At 39.5% G+C, this 19,663-nt stretch overlaps 1 protein-coding gene across 1 annotated transcript in view; it reads left to right on the top strand.

The window, feature by feature from the left end:
* Positions 1 to 19,663, top strand: part of STK39 (serine/threonine kinase 39) — a 277,886-nt gene that overhangs the window by 96,402 nt on the left and 161,821 nt on the right. Inside the window, exons 6-10 of the mRNA XM_020288403.2 lie at positions 6,347 to 6,456; positions 6,705 to 6,806; positions 8,876 to 9,009; positions 16,774 to 16,822; positions 16,925 to 16,990. Coding sequence (XP_020143992.2) covers positions 6,347 to 6,456; positions 6,705 to 6,806; positions 8,876 to 9,009; positions 16,774 to 16,822; positions 16,925 to 16,990 — 461 coding nt within the window. The remainder of the gene's footprint in view (positions 1 to 6,346; positions 6,457 to 6,704; positions 6,807 to 8,875; positions 9,010 to 16,773; positions 16,823 to 16,924; positions 16,991 to 19,663) is intronic.

Below are 19,663 nucleotides of genomic sequence, written 5' to 3'. Positions count from 1 at the left end.
ACCACGAGAAGAATGAAATACAATGTTAAAAAAAACTTCCTATAGTCTGTTTCTAAGAAAATTAAGAAAATATTTGCTTCTGTTTTGTACTCATTATTATACAGCTTGCATACTTTAAGTCACAATTGTACTTCTTTATTCATCCAACGTTGGTGGTATCACATTTTAAGGAAACCTGTGGGACTCAGGAAGGCCGGCTGCTGGCAGCCTTAAAAATGCTCCTGGGTGTTTAGAAGCATTTAATATATTTCAGTTTTGCCATTCATGTCTTGAGAGTCTCTCATGGGGGTTGGGGGGGAATAACAACTGGGAATCAAACCAAATTATAAAAGGATTGTTTTTGATGATATAACTATGACATTTAGGATTAACCAGAGAACCTCAAACCAGTTTTTCTGTGTTGGGTAATCACAACTTGATCTTTACTCAGGGAAGAGCTTAGGAGTTGTGGAATATTAACCCCATTATTTCATTTTGCATTTCCTTTTCAATAAAGAAAAACACACTGAACTTTCCAGAAAAGGAGATGAGGGCTAAGTGGCTAACTGCTTAATGAAAGACTGTGCATTTTATTCAGACCCTCAATAACTTGCTTTGTGTTCCTTGGCAAGTCATTTAATCTTATGTGTTCCTTCCTGTTTTTTAATTCCAGTATCCACTAAATCATCATATTTTCTTAAGAATTTCTCTAATCTTCTCCATGGACAGGCTCTATTGATTTTACTCCTGGGCTATAACTGTGGACTTCTTTGCTTATAGACCCTCTCCTTTCCTGAACATCCCCGCATATGGTTCTTTTTACAAATTTTCTTCTTCTTTAGAGAGAGGGCAACAGTTGTTGATTGGATCAGGTACAATTCCCTTCCCTGACGCTCACACTCTGTGGTTGGGCCACTCGACAATCTCGTCCAGCTAGCTACCCCCACTTTTTATTACTAAAATCATGGTCCCTGGGGAAAGGAGGCTGCTGTAGTAAGGAACCCTCAGGGCCCCCCAAAGCTATGGGGGCTCTGCTGCCTCAGACCCCCAGCCAGCCTCTTAGGGATCAAGAGATCTTTTAAACCATTATAAGGACATTTTAGGAAGTGCTGAGCTCTCAGACATTGATTCCATTACTCTCTAATCAGAGGTTGAATTGACCTAAGCCAATTTTGTCTGTGCACAACTCAGGTTCCTTTTCAAAGGTGATAGTAGCTGCTGAGGAAGTTCGAGGTAGGAGAAGATTGGCTTCTGGCCCACGGCCTCCCTCCAAGGTTTTAAGAAGTCAAGCTTCAGACCAAAGTCTGCCATTCTTTGGCAAGCCCCTAAACACTTCTCAGGGTTTGTTCGGTAAGCTCAAGGCAATACCTACTCTCTTCTCTTCCAGGTGAATGAAATATTCGTTAGAGTCAGACATGCCGAGACTCTACATGAAGTTTTCTTTTACCCTTACACTTGCTATTAGGAATCCAGTCAGACATAGAACTAGGTTACGGACATAGGCTGCAGTTGGGCCTGACCAGGTTCTTTTATTCTATTCATGCAAAGGTGGGGAGTATACCTAAAATATCTTAGCCTCTCTCTGTGTGCTAAAAACCTTTATTTTCACCAATGAAAGCCCATTTCCAACATGCATCATGCCACTCAACAGGTCACTGTCTTCCCTAATAATAACCCGTTTTGGACATTCACCTTGGTTATAATTATCTATGTTTAGGTACATATAATAAAAATGCTTCAAGCAGCTGCCTCTGGCGCCCTGAATCCAGTGCTATCAGAACCCCCCAGCTTGGGCCATTCCTGGGTAGAGTGCCAGCTGATCACCCGGCTCATGCTATAGCAGACATAATATCACGTGGCGTATGTTGAAGTATTTTAGGTAAATTTTAGACATCATAACCATGCAGCATTCGGGAGACTAGTTTTGCAGATTAAATTAGGCAGGAGGAATTGCTTTTCTGTTTTTTCTTTAAATGAATTTGTTGCCAACAATAATAAGAAAGGGAGCTTTCACATAAGGATCCTGATGTTTGGCTTCTCTGGGAACACTGGGAGATCCAGCAACTCCAGGTCCAGATTCCTCCATGGCAACCGCCTGCTCTTGCTGAGCAGCAGAAGCCTGCTTTTGACCTTGGCGGGAGGGTGCCGAGAATACGCTCCAGGCTCCAAACAGGGCCCTGCACTCCCCAAGGTCTCCCGACACGGAGACTATAAGTGTCACGTGCCCTTGTCACCGAGATGGCACGGCTGGCTTTCAGGACCCTCCTCCCCTCTGTAGATTCCTGCCTGGCCCCTGTAGTTGTGCAGGTTTCTGACCCTCACAGCTGTCAGTTTTCCTCCTTGGCTCAGTGCTTGTGTTTTGCTCGGGCTGATTGTTCGTCTGGAATTCATTTCCTGGGAGGCCTGCTGTCCAGCTCTTCACCTCGTCTTCAAGGCTGGGGCCGAGGCCCGCTTTGGATACAGCCTTTCATGACTGTTTCGGTCATAGCTCCGCTGCTTCCACACAGACAACGTAGCATTTGATTTTATATGTTCTGTTGTCCATTGTGTTTCATGTCTCATCCTACCTAGATGGAAATATTCTGAAGGTCGGGAAACACAGCTTTCTCATATTTTACATCTTCTGCTGTGAAATGTTAATGCTCATCTCCTCGGTCCACTTGCCTTGTTTATTAAATGGCAGAATACAGTAGCTTATTGATCTACCTAACACTTGTTGTAAGGAATCTTTATACATGTTAAAAAGAAATAGGAGAGTCTTATAAATATGCAAGTGATATAGGAATTAAATAAGGCTTAAATAAGAAGCCTGCCAAGGAAACAGAGGCCCGGAAAGTTTAAGTCCCTTGCTGGAGTCATGCGTCTGGGGAGTCGTCTAGTCTTAGCCGTGTACCCCTGTAACACTCAGTTCTTGCCTGTTGGTATTGTGATGCTTCCAGTAGACCTACCGCTCTCCAAATCAGATAACCATGCCTCAAAATTCTGCGGATCCTCCACAAGGCTTAGTAGCATTCACATGTCAAAATAAGACAATGACCAAATTGACTTAAATTGTACATGACAAGTCAGGCGAAGGTGATGGATGCCCATAGGACTGCTCACCAAGAGCCAGGGCAACCAGGGATGCTTCTGTCATTAAGAAGGACACGCAGAATGCCCTCTGCTGATGGTCCTGCTCATACAGGAGGGGCGATGCACCTGGACAACAAAGCATCATGTGCAAAGGCAACACTGGCAAGGCTAAGGAGGTGATGGAATCAGGGAACGAAAAGTGAATAGTTTAGCAGGGCCGGGGCTCCCCTTCTGAATCTGGGAGTAGTGAGAGATGGGGGGGGGAGAGGAAAAGGGACAGGGTTCTCAAGTCATGCTGATTTGGACTTTATCCTGAGGGGCGGGGGGACAGGGAGCTGGAAAGACTTTCAAGGAGGGCTCAGGTCTGTGGCATAGAAAGGCCTGGTTGCTGGAGCCTGGATCTCGGGAAAGAAGGGTGGTAGGGACTTAGGAGGCTGCTGCAGGAATCTTGGCAAGACGTAATGGTGGCCCACACTAAGGCAGTGGCTGTGGGGAAGGAAAGAGGCAGGTGGATCTGAAAGATGTTACAGCCTTTTAGTTACTAGGATGACAGCATTCTTTCTGGTTGTTTTCCTGAAAAAGAAGCTTTTACCCATATCCCCCAGTTATTCCCAGAGGTAGGAAGATGCACTGGCTACTTATGTGTAGCCTTTGATGCCATGTTGTCTGAGAAATGTTCATGGTTTCGGGCCCAAGTGTCTGTCTGGCTCCATTCATTCCTTTTGGCTGTATAGGTGAACTCCTTGGGAAACAAGGACAGCTTTTCATGGTTCTGTTCTGCCACCTTTTACTCACTGTCATATGTAAGCTGTTTCAATAGACTATACCAATTTTCCTGTTCGTATGAGCACACTATGTACTTTGGGCAAAATGTTCTGTTTCTCAGCACACGTAAATCTTTCTGCATACACATGAGCCATACATAGGAGCAAACTGTGTATTCATTCCATAGTCATAAGAGTAAGTAGATGTTAGGATTGGTGTTTTCTGCTCCTGGAATTTTTGTTCTGAGATTTCAAGACATTTAACTATCTGGTTATGACTTTAGAGTGAGTATTGAAAGTGGAGGCTATGAATAAATATGTGAATCATGGAAGATATATTGAAGGAGTGTTGTCAATAATGAGTTGCTACCATCTTTCTCAGCTGTTTTTCTAGCTTTTTAACATGTCTAATGTAAGCAGGTAGTATTTTTAAGGAATTGGAAAAATACCCCATGTTAACTATGGGTTTTTATCTAGATTACGTCTTTTAGGAAGAGACTTTAGGGTGCAGGTTGCTTTAACTGCCTGTAAAACCATGTATTTTTCCTTAAAGCAGCTTTTACCCATAACTTTAATTATTTGCAGATGATATATATTTATTTAATATTATCCTGTTATAAAATCATTTTAATAAAGAATGTTGTATTCATTGTTGAACTTCTTTTCAGAAATATAAATTAGGTTAAAATTAATAATTTTGAAAGACTTATCATATTCTTTTCCTCTATGCAGTTACAGTAGATGCTTACAAATGATTCAGTTCACCTAAGTCTTTTGTAAGAGAATGAATTGCATCTTCTTCCACTCACGGGAAACCGATCGATTGGTTCCAGAGGTTTCTTTTCACAAGACTTCAGTTTTCTGACCACAGTTTATGAATTCAAAGAGTTTTAGAGTTTGGCACATGTATGCAAATTAAATTAAATAGAAATTTTTCAAACTACACATTTGTTCCATATAAACCTGAGAGTAGTAGCTGTTAGAACAAAGGCTCCATTTATCAATTTTCATTCCTTTTACCTGTAGTTGAAATCCCATTGGGAGTGTGAGTAAATTTAAATTGTAAATTAAATGAAAGAGCCACTATATTTCCACTCAGGGAACTAGTTACAGTGTTGTTAAGTCACACAATTCTATAACTTAATGTTATAGGCCTAAAGCAAATACTAATGCATTTTGACCTTGGTTTGTACTTGAGATTGTTCTTTGGTAATTGCTGTCACTCAACCTTATCTGAAATGCCTAATTAATTCATCTCACAAAAAGAACTTACAGTATATAATGGTGTTAAGAAAAATATTATTTAATTCTACAAATCATTCCATCTATATTTATGAAAATTGTCCAGAAAGCAGACATTGAAAAAAAAAAAAAAGAAATCTTTGCTGACTATGCTTTTTCTTTGTGTTGATCACTATACAGGGATGAATCTAGGCATATTGACATTATGTACCTGTGTTTATGGATTTACCGTTAAGATTTTGGCTAAGGTACTAGCACTGTGTAAACAGGAACATGGGAATATGGAAGATGGATGTTATTCATCCTTTATTAAAAAAATTAACTTCCCAAATATTGATGACTTGGAATAAAAGTAGCTGGAAAATAGTCATAAAAGAAAAACATAAAAAGGAACCACACCATATAGAGTTTTACCGCCTCCAGTGGTATTCTTATAAATGACTTTCCAAAATGAATCTTGGCTAGAAAAGCCCAGACGTTTTATATTAGGGCTTTGGAAATGTGTTTATATTTTGATTGATCGTATAATTCTTTATGATTAGTTATGACTTTTGATACCTTTTTAGTAGAAAATATAATTTGATATGGTGAGCTTTTGGGCTGGCAGGCTTACTGGCCCATTACCCATGATGGTGTGCTCTAAGGCAGCTGTCCCCAGCCTTTTTGGCACCAGGGATTGGTTTCATGGAAGACAATTTTTCCATGGACCAGGGCAGGAGCTAAATGGTTTCGGTATGATTCAAGTGCGTTACGTTTACTGTGCAGTCAAACCTCTCTGCTAATGATAATCTGCATTTGCAGCTGCTCCCCAGCACTAGCGTCACTGCCCAGCTCCACCTCAGATCATCAGGCATTAGATTCTCATAAGGAGTGTACAACCTAGATCTGTCACCTGCACAGTTTACAGTAGGGTTTCCGCTCCAGTGAAAATCCAGTGCAGTGGCTGATCTGACAGAAGGCAGAGCTGATGCAGTGATGGGGAGCAGCTGTAAATACAGATGAAGCTTCGCTGGCTAGCTTGCCACTCACCTCCTCCTATGCAGCCCTGTTCCTAACAGGCCACAGACTGGTACTTATCTAAGGCCTGGGGCTGGGGGACCAAAGCTCTAAGGTGTAGGGGATGGCATCTGGCAGGTCTGCCCTGATGTATACCCGAGAGAGCACCAGGAACATGTTTGGAGCAATTCATCACCCTGGAAATCTCACCATGAAGAAATACATTCAAAAAGTCAGAATCGATAAGCAATAATGCCTTACATAAAATAAGGGTGACTTTTTTTCCCTTTCAGATTTTGGGGTAAGTGCATTCTTAGCAACAGGGGGTGATGTTACCCGAAATAAAGTGAGAAAAACATTCGTTGGCACCCCATGTTGGATGGCCCCTGAAGTCATGGAACAGGTAAAAACAAAAGTGATATTTTGATGGACATAGTACAGTAGTACATATCATTTATGTACTAACATTTCATTCATATCATTTTAGTAGCATGCATCATGTCACTAAGATTTAACATCTGATTGGTAGCTCTTAGCAAACTAATGTGAAAGTTATGCATGAAAAGCTGTGGATTTCTGGCATAATATAGACTTTGTGATGTGTGACATGCCTGCTGTATAATTGTGTTTTTTTTCCTGTTTCTTTCTTAGGTGAGAGGCTATGACTTCAAGGCTGACATGTGGAGTTTTGGAATAACTGCTATTGAATTAGCAACAGGAGCAGCGCCTTATCACAAATATCCTCCCATGAAAGTAATTATAATTGGAAATAATATATCGGGTTTGAAATGCACTTGGATGGAATCTGTTTTCTCATTCTCTTGAACATAGTCATTTTTCCTTTAGACCTGAGGACAAATAATGGAAGGATACAGCCAAGTTGAATGCTGTCTGATCTTCTTAGTGGGCAGAATAGGACAGCCGTAGTACAGTTCCCAGCTTTGAAGCTTACTTTACATTCTTAGTACAGAGTTGAGGAAAGAATGTGATCAGATGGGTTGGTGGAGATTGGTTACCATGGCAAATGCTGTTCATTATTCTATTGATAGCAGAACTACCCCAGGTTCCCAAAGAAAATCTAAAAAAATATAGTGATGTCAACTTTCCAATGGATTTCCCAGATTTTCAGGCTTTTAAACAAAAATGGTCTACGTTTCCACCCTTGCTCTCATAGTATAGTGTGTAGTGAGCCACAGTGTTTTTTAGGAAGTTACACATGCTTTGGGTAATATTTTTAAGTTCTTGTTAATTGTTTAACTGGCCTACCTCATAATTTCTCTTAATTCTGAAATAGTGGTATCAGGGCTAATTTACCCAACTGGATTTTGTTTTGAGGCTGAAATAGTTCAGTGGAAATTATAAAGCTATTTTACAGAGAATGTGGCCTCTGGTCATCTCATGGTTATTTATGGCTGTTAGAAAAATTTAGGAGGATTAAAAAAACCTGAGGATAAAAACGTTAGTTTTACTTACTAAAAAAAGTAATACATTCTTGTGCAAAATTTGGAAGTACAAGCAAGACTAAAGTAGAAAACTAATCATCCATAATCGCAGCAACCACAGGGGATCTCTATTAAGGTTTTCACGTGGTTCATTCTATTGTTCTTCCCTATATATGCATATTTTTAAGAGTTAAGATTTTATATATATATGTGCATATGCTGTGCATGTGTGTGTGTGCGCGTGTGTGTGTACATACCTGATTTTGCTAGCAAAAAATTTAAAGTTGAAGTGTAAACAATTGAAATGACCTTTTGGAGAAAAAGCACAGAAGTAACTCTGAGAACTTTTCCTTCCACGCAGTTTTTCTTAATTCTTGTTTTCTTTCTTTCCTCACTTCTTAGTGTTTCCCACCTCAATCCAAAGTTGCCTTGCTAGCCCCAGCTTCACATCGCCTAGGACTTTTCTTTGGAATTCACAGTCTCCCCCCCATTCTATTATCCCCCACAAACAATAAACTGTCACTTTCATCTTTTATCTATTCACACTTCTGAAAGTGTTTGAGAAGAATCTTGACATGTATATCATTTGCATAAATTGAGGCTGATTTATACATTAATGAAGTTTGTTTATTTTATAGGTCAGTCGTTTTCTGCACATTCTCCTTTTTTTTCCCAAAGCAAATAATTTTGATGTTAGTGTGAAAGAATGGAATTTTTACCTTTTTGATTTAAGGTTGTGTTTTATTTTATTTTGTCCCCCTCCAAAAAGCAGCATGGTTTTTTGATCTGATTATAGTTTTTAGCAACTCGGTTATATCCTGGCTATCTTTCAGTGTCTTGTTTTCTCAATTTTGCCAAGCCTTTTAACAATTTTCTGTATGTTTTCTCATTTTTTTTTTTAAAGGAAATCATGTTACCTCCTGGGATGTTGTGGTTTTATTTTTAGGGCTGGTAATGTGTTACAGAAGCCTTGAGTACAGGCAGTTCCTTCCTTATGAATGATGTGTACACATGAACATTCACTACTTTACTGGCCCTCTCTTTCTCTCCCTTCTACACCCGCCTTCCCAACCAGCCAGTGCCGGAGCTACGTGCTCCTCCAGGCGGTCTGAGAACCAGTTCCCAGAAAGCTCTGTCTGGGTCACTTTAGGAGATCATTCTTAACACATAGAGCACATTTTTAAGTTCTTTCAGTAGAATAACAAAAAGGTTAAAGGGTACGTGAACAGATTTGCAAAGGGAAAATGAATACTTTCGATACACAATTTCGGGAAAGTCAAAATCATGGGAAAGCACGTTGATGCTTTTGTGAAAAGTTAAAAACTTGCTTGTAGCAATTGCCATACTGAGCTGCTGACTTCACGTTTGTTTCTGCTGCAGGTGTTAATGTTGACTTTGCAAAACGATCCACCCACTTTAGAAACAGGAGTAGAGGATAAAGAAATGATGAAAAAGTACGGCAAGTCCTTTAGAAAATTACTTTCACTGTGTCTTCAGAAAGATCCTTCCAAAAGGTATGTCAAACCTAGTGGATGAGTTAATGACCTGGTTTGAGTCATGACAGAGCTCTGTTTGTGGATGGGGAAAGGCTGTGTGCGGGCACTGGAAAGGTACCCTCGACTCACGGGAAACCCTGCTCTGGCTCCCCGGCTTCCAACCTGTTAGTGGAAGACAGTGTGGGTCCAGGAGGGAGAGAAGTGAGTGCGGATGAGGGAGGCAGAGGAACATTTTTGGTGTTAATAAGATTCACTGTGCTTGTTAGGTGCGGGCTCTGTCATCAGAGGAAATGAAGTAAAGCAGAAATCAAGAGAAATTGGCAGTGCTGCCTTCAGAAGCTGAGCTAATATTGTGCACTGTGTAGGTTGAGCTGACCTCTCAGGATTTGAATATCCTGCTAGCTCCAGTCTAAACCAGGCAGAGCTATTGAATTTTGCATGAGCTTCCTTTTAGTTACAGAACAAGTTGTTTATGCTGTTTAAAAGATTATCAGTAAAGAAGATTAAGGAGATTTTTACCTTAGAAAGATTAATCATGTAAACAGAAGCAAATGGCTTGAAATTAACTTCAGTATTTCTTATTTATTCTTGGGTTATTGCCCTGCGCTGTAGTGTGTCTGTTTCCTGAGTTCCTTTCTTCCTTCTTAGTTTCTGTGACTTTGAAATATCCTGGGCAGTGAAAATGGAGCCCACTGTTCTTTGTCCCATAAAGGCGAATGTTGATGATGCGACCCCCACACAGGCCTTGCCTGAGTAAGGTCCCTCTGTAGGGACTGGGCTGTGTGTGTGGCATTGTCCTAACGTAGACCTGGAGAGGCCTGTGAGAAGTCACTATCTATCCTAATCCACCCAAGGGTCCAGTTTGAAACTTATGTTTTAAAATGTCATAATTCTCTTCTGAAACTTTCTTTTTCAGGGAAGGACTCTGCTGTTACAAGTGATTCCTTTATTTTTCTCTTAAATTCTTTATGAAACTTGCTAAGCCCTTTTTTTTTTTTTTTTACCTTTACTCAGTAATTTGTTGTTTGAGTAGGCTACCCTGCTGTAGGTTAAACACAATTTCCATAATTTTACTCATTCTTTGTAGTAATAGCTGCTCTCTTCATTGCTTTACATTTATTGAATTTACCTTGAATCTTTTCCTCATTCATCACCTTTCTTATGGAGCCAGGTCTAAAGACTGCTTGCTGTTAAGCATAGTGAATTACTTATTGTAAAAGGGAAGATTATTTTGTTATACCTATAGACTATTTCTGCTTGAATATCTCAGTTGGCCTTTACATTTGATCTGTAGGGCTTGTTTTCCCTCTAAAGTTTGATCTTCTATTGAGATTATTTCTTCATTATCCTTTTGGGTGAAAATGCTCTTAGATTCTAATTTTGTTCTTCAGTATTTGCTTGTCTTCCCCTTGTGTTTGGTGTCATCTCCAAAAGTAAATTTTTGACATCACCAAGAAAACAGAATTTGATCCTCCATAGCTCAGGGAGAGAGAAGTACTTGCCTTTCCAGTTAGTACTGGGTATTACTGATGGTCTTTGTGATCCTCGAACTACAGTAGTTTAGATTCCACCTAGTGGTCATGATGTACAATGTCACACAATTTTTAAAGAAAACATTAATAGTTCTGTAGGGTAGAATTGTTGGTGTACTTAATAATCTAACAAAATATTTCTTTAGGAGATTTGTAATTTGGCCAAAATAAATTAGATTGGCATACATTATATTTAGCAAACCATTTTTACTTCTTAATAATCTTGAAAGTCTTTCCAGGTTTTATTTATTATACAGTCTCAAATGTCAGGTTCCCTCTACCAAAAAAAAAATTTTTAGAAAAGAGCCATAATATGCCATATATTCAAATTCTTACAAAGTCTTTCCCCCCAGAGTTCTCTCTTAATAACATTATTGATATACAAAGTATTCATAGTGTAAGGACCCTTTTTAGATATGTTCTCTATAAACTAATAGTTGTCACTATTGGGCAGTTGTTCTTTATAACAAACAAACAGTTAGTGGTGCACCAACTTCCCAGGTGGTTCTTTTTTTAATGAAAAGACACAAATGTTGAGGATGTATGTGAGGAGTTTAGGGGTAATAAACGATTCGTGACATGTAAGAATGGAAAAAGGCAATATTGTGGAATTTTTTTTATATAGGATGCCATTTTAAAATATGTATTCATTACTAAATTGATAAGTACACATTTAATTGCTGCACAATTCTGAAAGAAACTGTATTTTCAATCTGTTCTGCCTTTGCTTATGCTGTTCAAAAGTTCCTGCTCTTCCTCTGTCCTCTTTCCACCCGCTAGGTTCAGATGCCACATCTTCTTAGAGTTGGGTACATCTGGCTGCGATTCCTAGTTCTATCTTATCATCATCTGCATGGTTTAGTTTCCTTGTCTGTACATTGGACCTAATAATACCTGCTTCATAGGATCACTACGAGGATGGAAGGAGACAATGCATGATAGCATCGTGCCTGGGAAGTCCCTGAGTGCCCAGGAGATGAGATTGCCATTCATTATTTGCCCTTTTTCCTGACCCAAGTAGAGTTATTGCAACTTTTATGCAATAACTACAGTATATTGAAGATGTCTTTTGTAGCATTTATTACACTGTGTACGTTTATTGATTTACACACCTAAATTTCTCACGAGTTTGTAAGTTTTTTTAAAAGGAGAACCTGTGCCACTATATTTAGATTCAGTGTCTGGTCTGTCTTATATACTCAGCACTATTTCTTGAACAGCTGGAGACAGTTGGGAGCTTTCAGTGGTAATTTGAACCCATTGAAAAGAGTTTCAGAAACAGAAACCAGATTTGAGTATGTTGAGGAGTGAATGGAAACTTTTTACCAATTTTTATTATTTCTGTTGCCTGTGTATAGATCACCTACCCAGTTGACTGGTGCCCAAGCCCTGGTATTGCTGAGTGCTTTTTGAACAACGAATGAAACAATGTTGCACGATAATAGTGACCAGAGCAGATTCATTCTTATGCATGCACTCATAGGCTAGCTGGGAGTAAGCTGTGGTTTTTGTCATCCTTGAGAACTCTTGGGACTTTCCTTATAAAATAGAGCTGAGATGTTGGAGGCCTTTGCCTCACCCAAGTCTGTGTTCTGCATCGGCATAAAGAATTGCTTATATTTGCATAGCAGAACATCTTGCTCTTTTTTTAAAAAAAAAATGAGCCTTAATCTTGTAGATTACATGCTTTGTATGGATAGCAATTCTAAAACGAACCAGCACTTTCTTTGAGCAACAAGGGCGTTGTTGCATAGATAAATCCCTTAAGAAATGAATAAGACTGAAGTTTTCTTTTGAGGAGTGGGGTAGGGGGAGCAAAGCAGCTTTGTCTAGGTCAAAGGGCTGTTAGAACTTATTAATGCAAATTGTTAGAACTATTTAAACTATATCATATTCATCTTGAGTCCTTTGAAAATTATTTTAAGTCTCAGTGGACTTTGGTTCATCCATTATGTATTAACTGAGTCCTCTAAGAGATTTTCTTCTGAGAATATTGGTACTTGCAGACGACTGTATTGTTTTTGAGGATTTACAATTGAATCATAATTCAAATCCTGAACCATTATTTTGGTTGCTGGTAGCATTTTCTCATTTCTTGTAAAACAGTGTTTGTACTTATGTCACACTGGATTGTTTGATGATTGTCAGCAGTCATGTGAGATGTGACTATGCTTGCAGAATTCTTTCTCTTACAGTACTTAGCTAAAAGGCAGGTGGCATTGATGGTCCCACTATGGCATAAAACACAAACAAATAAATAAATAAAATCAACAGCAAAAAACCCCTAAAACCATATGGGCAGCAGGCATCTTAGCTTTTCTTACACCTTTTGTCACTTTCTTTCCTCCATTATTTTCCTCTGTCTTCCAGTTTGTTTCTTTCATACTCTCTCATGGAGATGGTTTGGCACATGTAAGATTTTACCCAAAAGCTATAAACGCTTCAGCCGATTTAAGCACAAAAAAGAAGCAGTGACCTGCTATTTTGTTATTCTCTCTGTAGAGTTGGAATGACTTAACATTTACGCCTATGTAAAAAGAAAAAAGAATGTGGGTTCTTTAAACTAGTCCTAATTTCTTACATCCTTGTGTTTTCCCATTCACTGATGAAGCTAAGAGTGGAGTGGAGCGCAGAGAAAGGAGTTTGCTCTGCAGTGTGCCTTTCCCCTTTCCATGTTTGGTTACCGCAGAAATGACCTTGCTGGGGAAGGGAAAGTATTTCCCCAGCCTTGTATCTCAAGGTATGTCTGGCATTTCCCAGCCTTCTCTGTACATCCTCCTACTGCGTCCTCCTTGACCCTTCATCTGCAGAAGGAAGGGGCTGGTGCAGAGGAGACAGGGTAGCACTGCGGCTCCCCACCTTAGCACTTCCACTGTCCCCTTTCTGTTTTTTGCTAGGGCAAGTCTTGTTCTCATCATATCTTTCTCCTATTCCACACTGCATCGAACAGGTGCTTAGAATTTGGTGTTAACCAAATCTAGCTCCAGGAGTTGCAGTACTGTGTCCAAATGTCTAGCAGCATCACTTTCACCCCCATATCTGATTATATTGATAGTATGGACTTGAGCTGTAGCACTTTCTGTTCTGTGCTAGGCACTGGGGATGTAAAAAGGAATCCTGTGTGGTCCAGTGTTGGAAGGACGTATAACCTAGTGGGGTGGAGGTGGGAAGACACTGGAACCGACAACTACACGGTGGGCGTGTGGGTAGCGTGGTGCATGAGCACTGAGTAGGGAGCAGTGCGTTCCACTTGTAGGAGCTGGGAGAGGTATCTTTGAAGATGATGACATTTAAATTGGCTCTTGACTGATGAGCGAGGGTGTGCCAGTTGGTTACGAAAAATTTTGAGGCAAGAAAAGCTGTGTGTGCTTTGTCACGAATGAGCAAGAGACGAGTGAGAATATCATCGTAGCTGAAGGATAGAGTCACCCACCGTGGGGTGTGGGGAGACAAGGGTAGAGGAGTCAGGATCTAGAACACTTGCTTCTCTCTTAGGGCACTGAAATGCATTAGGATGGGTAAGAGATGATCAGCTTTTGTTTGTTTGTTTTTCAAAGCTAACTTGGGAAGCAGTGTGGATGGTGGATGATGGGTTGACATGAGGAAGAGGGAAGTGGCAGAGAGACTAGCTGGGAGGCTGCTTTAGCTCTGTATTAGCCAGAGCTAAAATTAGATGAGGGTTTCCAACAGAACAGTAGCCTTGAGTTCTTTCTTCATGTTAGGATTCCTTTCACTTAAAAAAAAATCAAATCTAAGTAATTTTGGATGCTTCTTGGTTTTTAAAAATTTTGTTTCATGTTATGAGGTGCCAAACAGGACATTGTGGTCCACTTCTTAGTGTGATGATTCTACCGCATGCTCTCTGAGCAGCTCTTCTTCCTCCCAGTCATCCAAAGGTGCTTGAATGTTCTGCTTTCTTTATAGTCAAACAGCACACTCTGACTGACTCTTATCTGCTAGACTGTACGTTGTGGAAGGGACTATTTATGTCTATCCTATCCACTGTAGTATGCCTAGCACCTAGCGTAGTGTCTGACGAATAGTAGATGTTCAATAAATATTTACTGAGAGAATGAAAGGATGAATTTGGAGTACCTGGAGGCCAAAAACATTGCCAGCGATCTGAAAGAGTACACAGTAAAATAACAACCGAAGTTAAGTCATGTAGAAGAGCTATACTGTAGTGTACTAGTGCCTGTTTAACAAGGTGCAAATTCCTGGCTCCACCTGTTGTTGAGACCTTTATTTATGCAAAGCAACTAGCAATTAGCAGCTGTTTCTTACAATGGATATGGAGATGAAGGGTTCTTGTATAACCAGTGTTCTGCTTGAAATCTGAGAAAAAAGCAATAACAGTTTAAATAGAAAATATCTTTGCACAGAAATACAGTTTATGGCTCTTGTAAACTTACAAGAATTTGTACATGGATATACTTAATGACATTTCCTAATTCTTTCTTGCACTTAGGTTTGGTCCCTGGGAACATTTTAGTAGAGTTACCTGATTTCCAAAGCAGTGGTTTCCAGTGGTTTCAAACATGAGGATTCCTTTTAAACTTCCACCACTACCCCCAACACAATAAATACTATTTATGCCCTTGGTAATCATTGCCTGAGAGAACACCTAGTGATAATTCAATAATAGTTCAGTAATGCTTCCCTACCCCCCCTAATTTTTTATTATGAAAAAATCAAAACGTACAGAAAAGGTGAAAAAACAGTACAATGTTTACTTCTATACCATCACCTAAATTCAACAATTATTTATATTTTCTATAATTGCTATATCCACCTACATTTTATTTACTGAACTGTTTGAAAGTAATAGACTTAATACTTCAGCTTGCATTTCCTTCAAATAAGGACATGTTCCTACATAACCATAATACTTTTCCACATCTAAGAAAATGAATAATACTTTCCTAAAATTGTCTAATATCTAGCATATTCACATATTTGGAATTATTTCCAAATGTCTTTTGTGGCTCCTGCCCCATCCTCCCCAAGCCCAGGATTCAGTTAAGGGGTATGTGTTAACATTTGACTTTATGTTTCATTAAGTCTGTTTTAATCTAGAATCGGTCCCTCACATCTCCCCATTTCTCCTGTGACACTTGACTTTTTGAAGAGATCAAGGACTTTTTGAAGAGATCATCTTGCAGACGATCCTACACTCTAGATTTCTTTGATTCTTTCTGCATAGCTGCTTTTCTAGAAGGAACTGTTGATGAAGGAAGCCATTCTATTTAGAAGAACGTCAGTTAAATAAACACAGAAGGAATGATAGAAGTAGTAAATCAGTGTTCTGCCACCTCCTATGAAATGATTATTTAGGGCAAAGATGCTAACACTCAAAGGTTTCCAGGAACAGGATATTCATACAGTGCCAAAGTATTACCCAGCAGAATACTTGCTAATTGAAGTGGGGAAAACATGACCTTTACAGTGGAGAGATTTGGGGCCTGGGGACCAAGTGGTTAAACTTAGCATCACTAACAGTACAATGACCCAATAGTACCTGCCTGTGAGGTGCTGTAGTTCAGAGGTGCCTGCCACCATCTATGAAGTATTCTTGCCTCAAATGCTTAATTAAACCTATTCAACCCTTCAGATCTAACTTTCAGTTTGCAGGAAATATAGGACAGAGAAACAAATGACACCATGAGGAAATAATCAGACCCATCTAGTAATACTTTTAAATGAATTTGCATTTTTATTAATCAGGATCACATCTACCTTCATTTGAAAAGCAGCGCTCCACATATACTTGAGACAGTTTTTTTCAGTGGGCAGGCAGACCTCAGACCACGAGATGCATGGACCCCTTGTAGTAACTGGTGCTCTTGGGGAATCAAAGAGCACAGTAGATTGTAGTTTCTTTGACAAGGTCATGTCGAAGCTTATACGGTTTCTTAATAAATATAGAAATTTAGCTCACAGACGTGTCAGTCTGCCACCTTTTAGAACACTGAATTCACTTAGTGAAGTGTAAAGATGAAGGATGGAAAATTGATTATACCCCAAGCACTTAACTTACAGGAGTTTATGTGTTTTGCAGTAGAGGTGTTTGGAAAGAACTGGAAAATTGGCACTATTTTATTTGGTGCCAGCTTATGATTAATGTAGTTTCTGGTTTTGCTATTCCTAAAATTGGGCTTCCAGAAATACTCTAAGGTTAAGTTGTTTCATCAAGGCAGTGTATTTATTAAGTGGTCATTGTTTCAACTCTAATTTATTATTGATCTTTCAGGCCCACAGCAGCAGAACTTTTAAAATGCAAATTCTTCCAGAAAGCCAAGGTAACATGCTTAAAAACCCAAGTAAATCTGCTATTTTGAAATCACTATGAATTTCTATGTATCATATTTGATGTTAAACTGGTGGGATTATTTGTTTTGCAGAACAGAGAGTACCTGATTGAGAAGCTGCTGACAAGAACACCAGACATAGCCCAAAGAGCCAAAAAGGTAAGCGCCATCAGCTCTCATGACCCTGTAGGAGCCAGTCTCCTCTCAGGGAAATGAAACCCACAGAAAAATAGGAAAAAGATTTCCACATAGTCAGGATATGCTATTTAGAGGTTATCTAGCTAGTGATCACTCAGATAACTGCATTTGCCTTTTAGTCATCTCTGCTTGTTGTTATGCATTTGAGTGTGGAAACAATGTAAAACTCAAATGGTTTCATTTTTCCATTTATCAGCTTTGCTCAAATGTGCTTGGGTATACCATGAAAAAACTATTTGAGACTGTTTTTCACTCACTTAAACCCCCAAAAGGTTAGGGACGAGGGGATGTGAGGAGGTTTAAATAGTGGAGAAAAAATGCCCTTGAATGTCTTTCCTTTGGGTTTTACAGAAGGGGAATAGGCAGTTTTTAAACAGTTTGAAATGATGAAAATGACAAACAAAAATGGCTTTTAAGGGTTGTTTGAATATCTGTAAGATATAATTATGTCCTCATAAAATACCTGGATTCCCTTTTGTAGCCTACCTTATGTTATGTTAATGATTACCTGAAAAATTTTCCATTGTAGATTTTAGATTTTTTTAAAATGGCATGCATGAGTAAATTTATTTATATATGTATTTATCTAGACTTTTATTTATTTGTAGTTATGGATTTCATTATGGTAGGAAACCTAACAACATTTAACCTCTGGTTTGGTTTAGTTTGGTTTTAAAATTATATTAGATATTTATAATTAAAAATAATATAGTCACAGATTTAGGAAGGGAGGTTCTTTTTACCCCGTTTTTGTAGTTATAGAGAAAGCCAATATGAATCTGAGTTGTCTGTGCTGTAAATAAAATTGGCGAAGAAATGTGCTTTAGAGATTGTGTCTCATCATGCCTAGGTAACTAACTGAATGTTAACTTCCAGACATAGCCTTTTCTAAAATAGTCTATAAAAATGCATTTAGCTGATGCTTTAGAATTGTTTCAAACAGACTTTACAGTAGTCTTCAAGAAATGACCCACTCTGGACGGGTATCTGAGCAGCTTTCCTGGAGCAGCAGCAGTTCTGTGGGGTGGGCTGGCAATGGGGAGGGTTGGTGTGCTGACCCTGCCCTGTCTCCGAGCGAACCGTGAAAGTCTGGCAGCACAGAAGCTAAAGCTGCAGTTTAAGGCAACAGATTAGAAAGTGGAAGTGCCACCAGTCTCCTGTCCCCAGACTGAAGAGAGGATCCTGGAGGATTCGAGGAGGTGCTGGAGTCTAGAAGGGGGTCTTGTGATCAGGTATCTGAATTGTCAGCCACAGTTGGAAAAAAAGCTGTTCGAAAACCATTGGGTGGTATAGTACGTGTCCACAAAGGCCTTTTTTTTTTTTTTTTTTTACCCCTTTTTGGTTTACACTTTTTTTTTTTTTTTTTTGCTGGAAGTGTCATCTGATCTCATCTTGTCACCTGTTCCCTAAGAGGTATTTTCCAGGCTGCTTTCTCCCTGGAGCTTTGGCCTCTCACTCCAGCTCCTTGTCACGCGGCCACCAGCCCCTCCATTGTAGTGACTCCAAATAACTCACCTTCCCTCCCCGGCCTAACCTTCCTGTGTGCTCTGTTTCTTTCTGAGCCTCCAGCTTCTGAGCACCGGGATTATATGTGAGACCTCCTCCCCCACTTGTCTTCCCCGTCTAACCACCGGCACGTCCTCTCCACGTTTCCCTCTGCAACTTTGCTCTGTCTTTAACTGTTCTCCTTCCATCTCTCCTTTATAGTCTTTCTTAGATACTACCACAACGTTCCGATTAACGTTAGGTTAACGTAAGGTTAACGTTCCGATTGTGTCACTTAATTGCTCAAAAGTGGTTTTCAGAATTAAACAAAAACAACCACAAGAGCAAACAAATGAAAAATTGGTTCCTGTCTAATAAAGGTCAAGCTCTTGAATTTATGGCACCATTTCAACTTCCAGCCTTATATTTTAACCTCCAGCCAGACCGAGCCACCTGTCTTCTCCCACTGTTCAGCCCTTACTTTTCCTTTGGGGCTTCCTTCAATTTGAGAAAATGAAGAATCTCTTCAGTCTATAACTTCCTTTCCTTTTTTTGGGGGGGAGGGGTGTAAAAATTTATTTATGACATATTAGCGTGCCATGCATTTGTGCATTCTAAACCCTGTTTTGTATGTGTCTTAAACAATTGAAAGATGTGATTTTTCAACCATGTCTTCTGCCATTTCCTTGCTCCTTGATTTTATACATAGACTTCAGGGCTTGTTTCATCATCTGTCCCTTCAAATGGAAGGTGGCTGCACAGCTCAGAGTCACATAATGGAGTAAAGGGAGAATATAAATTAGTTTTTTAAGCATCGTATAGGAAAAAGAGTGGCCTCTTGTAACGTTATCCTGGTTCTTGAGATTCATAAAGTTGGCTGTTTTACTGTCATAATCCTCATTTTAATGTGCACTTGGGTTATCAGCTATGCTCCTCCCCTCACCTGTAGGTTCTTCGGCAGGTACACTGCCCAGGACAACGTGGATCATGGTGCATTTCTTATTCATATTAAGTGCCCACAGATATTTGCTGACTGATCACATGTGCTTGGGCATACCATGAAAAAAATATTTGAAACTCTGTTTTGCACTCACTTCAACCCCCAAAATGGTGGGTGTACACGTGTTCCTGTCAATAATGTTCTTAGGA

Source organism: Microcebus murinus, chromosome 8 (genome assembly GCF_040939455.1).
Source record: "Microcebus murinus isolate Inina chromosome 8, M.murinus_Inina_mat1.0, whole genome shotgun sequence".
Classification (NCBI taxonomy): Eukaryota; Metazoa; Chordata; class Mammalia; order Primates; family Cheirogaleidae; genus Microcebus; species Microcebus murinus.
The sequence above is the reverse complement of the archived record's forward strand: the minus strand, read 5'-3'. Positions and strand labels throughout refer to the sequence as shown.